Source organism: Drosophila suzukii, chromosome 3, assembly GCF_043229965.1.
Source record: "Drosophila suzukii chromosome 3, CBGP_Dsuzu_IsoJpt1.0, whole genome shotgun sequence".
NCBI classification, from domain to species: Eukaryota; Metazoa; Arthropoda; class Insecta; order Diptera; family Drosophilidae; genus Drosophila; species Drosophila suzukii.
The window spans coordinates 77,409,409-77,416,748 of record NC_092082.1 but is presented as its reverse complement, the minus strand read 5'-3'; the positions used below and the strand labels follow the sequence as shown (position 1 = coordinate 77,416,748).

General features: G+C 44.5%; 1 protein-coding gene across 1 annotated transcript; it reads right to left on the bottom strand.

Annotated features, from left to right (window-relative positions):
• Positions 1-3,845: 3,845 nt before the first annotated feature.
• Positions 3,846-7,023, bottom strand: Cpn (Calphotin). The gene is made up of 2 exons (XM_017087043.4): positions 6,881-7,023; positions 3,846-6,541 (listed from the first exon to the last, which is right to left on the bottom strand). The coding sequence occupies exon 2, from the start codon at positions 6,415-6,417 to the stop codon at positions 3,952-3,954; it is 2,466 nt and encodes an 821-aa protein (XP_016942532.4). The 5' UTR covers positions 6,418-6,541; positions 6,881-7,023; the 3' UTR covers positions 3,846-3,951.
• Positions 7,024-7,340: the final 317 nt, after the last annotated feature.

The following is a 7,340-nucleotide window of genomic DNA, read 5'->3' as shown; positions in this document are numbered from 1 at the left end:
ATAATTCCTCATTAACGTCGAACCAAAGGCGCCTGCACAATGCTTGAAAAAAGTGCTGGCCAAAAAAAAGGAGCAAAGCGGATGAAAAGGATATGAACGAAAGTGGGACAGCCAGAGAAAACCGCATCTTGGCCGGATATGCCATGGCAAAGTGCAAAACACAGGGATAAACGAGGATATTGCGGACTGGTTGAGAGCGGAGTGGGCCAGCTAGGAAAACAAAGGACCAAATTATAATGCAGACGAACGGGCCATAGATGTCGCCGCGAATTGCAAAGACATTCGCGACTTTGAAGGGTGGACTAGTGATAGTCCGCTTGGGAAGATTGGGAAGAGGACCATCAGGATCCGAAAAAACGAAAGCTTTTGCATAAAATTCAATTTGTCGTGTGCAGCAGCCATGAATATGCCGAACTCCGGCTTAAAGCCGAACTCCCACGCCCACCCCCAGGGCGTAACATATGCGCGAAATTACTTACGTAGTGCTGTCAGTGACAGTTTCGGATCTGGAACCCCCACCCCAGCACATCTCCATCAAGGCCCCAGTGCAATTCCCATCCAATCCCTGCAAACCCCACAAAGGCTTGTAAAACAATGACTGCATATATGCAGAAGACACATTCACTTTTTAATACGGCACCACCTCCAAACCCGCCCACTTGCACAATTGCGAATATTTTTATTGTTTATGTAGTTAAATAATTGAACCACCCACGGCCGCACACAATCATTGGCAAATTAAAACGATTTTTGCATATATATATCCCTTTGTTTCGCTCTACGCAGTTGTATTGAAAGGCCCGCAGCTAATTGTTTTCCATAAAATGAAAATAACTAAAAGAATTACTCAAAAACATTTGCCAGTAACGCAGACATGTCGAGAGTTAATTATAGGGCTATTATATGGGTTTAGGAACCGGATTGAACCAATGTTTCCCGACAAATTTGTATCTAGTTAGCTATTTAGAGAGGGATTTAAATTATTTTCATGAAATTGTGCATGCATAATAGGGTATAGAAATCAAAACTTTAATTAATAAGTTTCGGTAACAGGGAAACACACCTTGAATCCTCCTCCCGTTTTCAATTATTTTCCCTTTCTTAAGCTTTAAACAATCGAGCGAATTATCCCTGCCAGTCCGAATGAAGAAAAATTTTCCGCTTAGCTCTGCAGTTCACTCAATAGAACTCAATCATGCAAGACCCTTGAAAATGAATTCTCCTTGCCTTTTGCACACCTTTCACTTTTTTCTCACAAGTCATTAATCACAGTTGTTAAAGGTAAGTGGGGGTGGAAAAATTAAAAAATTACTCAAAGGAGCAGATAAAAAATTGTATAAAAATGCGCCTTCTTAAATGGGTCGCTGGAATTAATGCGATTAAATTGGACAAACGCCTGCACCGATTACAAAGGATAATCAAATTAAGTTCGAAAACAGACTTACCAGGTTCTCATAAAAAACCCTTCAAAGTGCTTGTATAGGAGAGAAAGATAAGATGGAACGATTAACCTAGAGAGGGGAAAACAAAGCCATTGTTAGAGACTGGATCTTAATTAAGGGTCTTGAAGGGTGTCTTGAAGGGCTTGGCAGGAGTATAGGAAAAATAAATTCTAAAAATGGAAAATATATAAAAAGTTTCCCATTTTATCTACCTAAAATTCCTGCATGTAATCCCTGTACAGGAAAAGGCACACCAACCAGGAAAAACATACATTTCTGGACATAATGTTGAGCAGCCACCAATTAATTCAAAATTTATAGCCAGTCAAGCACTAAGGCATCATTTTCCACAGCCCGGTACATTCATCGTGTCTGGCTAATGTGAACCCATGGGCGGTGTGATTGGGATGGGATCAGGGGGGTCGACGGTAAGGGGATAATTCCAATTTTGCTGCTGAAAGGGGGCTTGTCGGGGGGTGGGGTGTAGAGGGCGGAGGACTGCAACAAGGGACCACATTAGCCGCAATGGCCGTGTGTGACAGCTGGACGATGTCGCATATGAGGAGTCTGCCGGCCTGACTGTGTCATTTATGCATTGCCGACTGATTGATTTGGCACACTCTGGAGCCCCTCAGCACGAGGGAGCCAAGTAAATGTTCAACCGATGTTCCTGCGGTCGACAGCAGCTCCTGCCCGAAGTGTTGATCACTGCACTTGGAAAAGCGAACTGGATGTGTCAGTGTTAAATAATGGACCTTGTCTGAAAAACTTGATAAACTGGTGATAAGTAAATGTTTTACAACCTAAAGTTAACCCAAATTCAATTGGATTGGATTGGATTGAGTTTTTAATAAATCTTAATGAAAAAATCACTCTTATGGAATGATTAACAGAGGAATATTAGCTGTTAATCCATACCTGAACGGTTACATTAACATTTTAAAAATATTTTATAAATTTATAATTTAGGTTATCATGACTTTTCAAAATATAACCACTAGTTAGTCAAAAATCAGACAAGTATAATGAATATAAAAATCAAATATCTCTAGATATAGTCATTCAAAGTTGATTATACTCTTGTCTAGTCGTACCTATGGCTCATACACTTTTAATAAGAGTAAATAGAAAACATTTCCAATCTCATCGCAAGCCAGGATCATTTCAATTTAAGGCTGTTAAGCAGAGTATATACCATTTATGGCAGTAAATACTGGGGGGCATGGAGCAGAGCAGTAAATGAAGCCTTAAACCGAGTTCAAATGACAGTGAAAATCTTTTTGCAAATCCTCTAGGCAACAATTACACATTTGGCTGGGACTCGGACCGGGCTGTTCGGTGCTGGCATTAATGCGGTTAGGTTGTGTAACCTTCATCCCAGTCGCTGGAGGATAGTCTATCCCCCTATCCCCCTGGAGGCCCCTGCCCGGCCCCCAAAAGTGCCAAAAAGTCTAAAAAAGGAAATTCGTTTTTTCAGTTTCGTATAGCTGTTGTTTTGGTCCTGTGGCACGGCATCCTCTGCATGACAACTTCACTCTGTTGCTCCATTTGCAACATTTATGGGATTTCGTATGTTGTTGTCTGTCGTGCGCTGTGTATCTATGTGTATCTGGCTCTGTGTGCGAGAGGTCATTTTATTGTTTCCAGACAAAATGCTCAAATGGGAATTCGGCTTTTAGCTTTTTCGCCCAGTGGGTGTGTGTGTGAGTAGCCGATAGATTTAGATTGAACTGTCGAACATGTTACTGGGGTTTGTTCCGCAGGCCTCTGCTCACATATGTACCAACCAAAAAAGGATTCGAACCGGCCAAAACAATGCAAATGATTAGAATAATCGCCGTAGGTGTTTGACTTACCCGGACTTACTGGCCCATAAACACGAATTTCAGTTTGCCGCAATAAAAGTTTCCATTTCGCCCTTTTGAACGTTTTTATTCCTCCCGATTGACTTTTGTTCATGGGTTCATTTTAAAATTAAATCAATAAAGGGTGTACATTTCCTTTGAGCCTTCAAGAAAGTTGGCTACCTTATTATTCATTGAAAAATTTCCTATTATCAGAACTTTTCAGTTTTCTCTGCTCCAAAAGTTAATTCTGATTTATGTTTTTTTTCGCTGACAAAACGGGGGAAATTTTCATTCATTTGCACCTTTTACAATCGCGGTTGTTTTTGTCTCCTTTCGGAATGCTAATTTCTAGCGTGGAAATTTTCAACACGTTTGCAAATTAGGTTCTGCGGCTGGTGTGTTAGAACCTGGTATGTTGATATGTCCAAAAGCTGCAAATGGTAGATTTGTTATGGTTTCATGCATTTTTCAGGGAACAATTTGTGCCAAGCTAAATTCCAGAGTTCCTGTTTTTGTTTTCGTACTTACAAGGGAATTAATGCTTTTGTAATTTGACCAGACCAACGCTTCTGTACTCTTTATTAATATATCATGCATTTTTAGCTTCACATTTGTAACTTATATTTTAAGAATATATGTATGAATATGGGTTAAAGCTAGTTTCATTTCGGAGGGCCTAGAATCTTTTCGATTTCGCAAAGTCTATCCATTACCTGTTGATTTCTGGCCTTTTGGTCCGTCAGCTTTTCCCCGATGGCATCCAAGGTGGCTGCAAGGGCCAATAGAGACACATCGTTGGTCTGAAGATCTCGCAGCAAAGGAGTTATCTTTGCCACGGGAACAGAATCTTGTGGGGGAGATGATTGATCAGGAAGTACCTCTGCCAGGACCTCTTCTACCGGTTTTTCTTCGGTAATTGGGACTTCTTCAGATACTGCTTCCACAACTTTTTCAGCTGCAATTGGTTCTACGACAGCTGCCGTTTCTGAAATCACTGGTTCTGGTGAGGATTGGACAACTTCCACAGCAGCTGGCGCTTGAACAGGGTCTACGGCGACTGTCTCAGTATCCGGTTCGACTGGAACAACATCTACTTCTGGAGCTTTCGATGCCTCTTCAGAAACCGCAGCAGGTTCCTCAATAGGACTCGGTTCTACAACATCCTCAGCTGGTTTCGTTGTCGTCTCAGGAATCTCAGTTGCAGGGATCTCTTGGGCTGCTGGAACTACTGGCTCAGCTGCCGGAACGGTAGCCTCCTCGATAGGATCAGGATTTATGGGCTCAACAACATCGGCTGTAGTGGTTTCAGCAACTGAAGTAGATTCGTTGATAGTGGAACCCACTGGTTCCGCAGTCGTTATGGGATCTTCAGTTGGTGCAGGATCCGGAACTGTCTCCGGGGACGGCTGGGGAGTCTCTGGAAGAGCTTCTGTAACCGGAGCTGGAATTTCGGCTGGAATTTCCTCTTTGGTAGTCACGGGTTCCTGAACCTCTGCTGGAGTCTCTGCTGGAGAAGGCTCAACAGGAGTGGCTACTACTGGTTCCGGTTCTGGTATAGGTGGTGAAATTATTTCTGGAACTGGTTCTACAGGAGCAACTTCTTGAGTGGGAGCAGGTGTTGGGGTATCCGGTACTTCCGTAGAAACTTCCACAGGGGCAATTGGTGATTCTGAAACTGGTGCTTCCACTGGAACGGGAATTTCTGTAGCTGCTGCCACAAGTGGAACGGGATCTGCAACTGCCACTGAAGCATCGGTAAATTCAATTGGTGGTATAGATGCGCAAACTACTCCTTCTACTGGAAGATCGACAGGCGGTGCAATTGTTTCGGGTTCTGTGGCAAGAAGTGGAGCTTCAGCAACTGGAGCAGCAGTAACAGGTGGATCAGCGATCACAGGAGCGTCTTCTGGAGTATCAGCAACAGGAACCGAAGGCGGAGTAATCACAGCAGTAGCAACCGGAGTCTCGGCGACAACAGGAGCAGCTACAGGAGCAACGACCGGTGTTTCTGATTGTGTTGGTGGTGCAACGATCACCGGAGCAGCGGCAGGGACTTCCGTTGCTGTTGTTGATGTTGCAACAACGGGAAAAGCAACAGTTGGTGGCACAGCCGCCGGAGTTTCGGCAACAGGAGGATCCGCGATAACAGTAGCAACAGCAACAGGTGGGTCAGCGATCACAGGAGCAACAGCAACAGGTGGTGTAGCGATTAAAGGAGCAACAGCAACAGGTTGTTCAGCTATGACAGGAGCAACTGCACCTGGTGGTTCAGCGATCACAGGAGCAACAGCAACTGCTGGTGCAGCGATGACAGGAGCAACAACAACTGGTGGTTCAGCGATCACAGGAGCAACAGCAACAGGTTGTTCAGCGATTACAGGAGCAACAGCAACTGGTGGTGTAGCGATCTCAGGAGCAACAGCAACAGGTTGTTCAGCTATCACAGGAGCAACAGCAACTGGTGGTTCAGCGATCACAGGAGGAACAGCAACAGGTTGTTCTGCTATCACAGGAGCAACTGCAGCTGGTGCTTCAGCGATCACAGGAGCAACAGCAACTGGTGGTGCAGTGATCACAGGAGCAACAGAAACTGGTGGTTCAACGATCACAGGAGCAACAGCAACTGCAGGCGCTGTGGTCACAGGAACAACAGCAACAGGAGCAACTTCTGAAGTAGCTGCAGCAGGAGTCGATGTTGCAACAACGGGTGGAGCAACAGGTGGCGGAGCAGCAGCCGGAGTTTCAGCAACAGGCGGAGCAGTGATCACAGGAGCTGCGACAACTGGAGTCACTGCAACGGGAGTAGGTGCTGCAGCAACTGGAGGCGCAACGGATGCAACAGGGGCTGCAACAGCAGGAGCTGGGACTGGAGGTGTAGCCATGGGGGCGACAGAAATTGGAGCAGGAGCTGCAGCGACGGGAGTAGTAGCTGTTGCCGGTGGCACACTTGCAACTGGAGGCGCAGCTACTGTAGGTGTCGCCACTATCGGTGTTGATACAATCGGTGCCGCTGGTGCAGGAGACACAGCTGCGGGAACGGCCACTTGGACAGGAGTAGTCACTGCTATTGGAGCCGCAGGTGCCGCCACTGGGGCAGATGCAGGTGATGGAGTCGCTCCTGGCTCCATTTGTACCTTTTAGCCCACTTTCACCTCAAAATCAATCCGCTCGTCCCTTTTGGCCAGGGTTTCACTTATCCAATTCTCAGTGGAAAAAAAGTTTCATGGCCAGCTTTTCATGGTCAGTAGACAACTGAAAACAGAATAACGAAAACGTGAAACGTGATGGGCTTTTCTTCGGCCTTGAATAGGGACATTGCCTTAATTAAAAAAAAAATTGATGAGAAATAGGTGTGTAGGAACGAGAAATGAAAGCAGAATCAGGTTTCGTAATGCTTTTATCCGATTGCTGCCTTTAGAAATAATTTGGGTTAGATCGAATATGATTCAAAACAAGGGTTCTTCATATATATATATTTTGGAGTATTTTAAAGTGATTCAATGACACTTCATCTAAGCTGACTGTCTAAAGATTTTCTTTTTAAATTGATAAACGTGACAATATGCTATTTCGGAAGTCCTCAATGTCCACCTCTTTTTGTAGAAGTTCAATAATTTCAACCGAAAAGCTTGCTTATTTTTTCACAGCGACCGACTATTCGATGGGAAAACCCGCGGATAACTGGCCATTTGACTCAGTTTTCTTGGACATTTTCACCTCTTTTCATTGGTTTACCTTCCCGCAGAAGTCTGACAACTGCCCATTGAGCACAAGAACTATACGCATAGTTTCAAGTGCTTTTGCGTTTTTTCGATTCTAAGGTGCTTAGCAGCTGACCTTAGGCAGTATTAAATATTTTCCGGTTGCCACGAGAAAACATTTGGTGTGCGCTAAAAAGTGTGCTACATGCGTTTGGGTTTGCATTTGTGTTCACCAGTACGTATGAGTGACGTCTCGTATTATTGATTCCATTCCGTTTTTTTGCCAAATGCATTGGATTCATCCATGGAAACGCTTTTAGGGATTTATTCCTGCTTCATCGCATATCGCT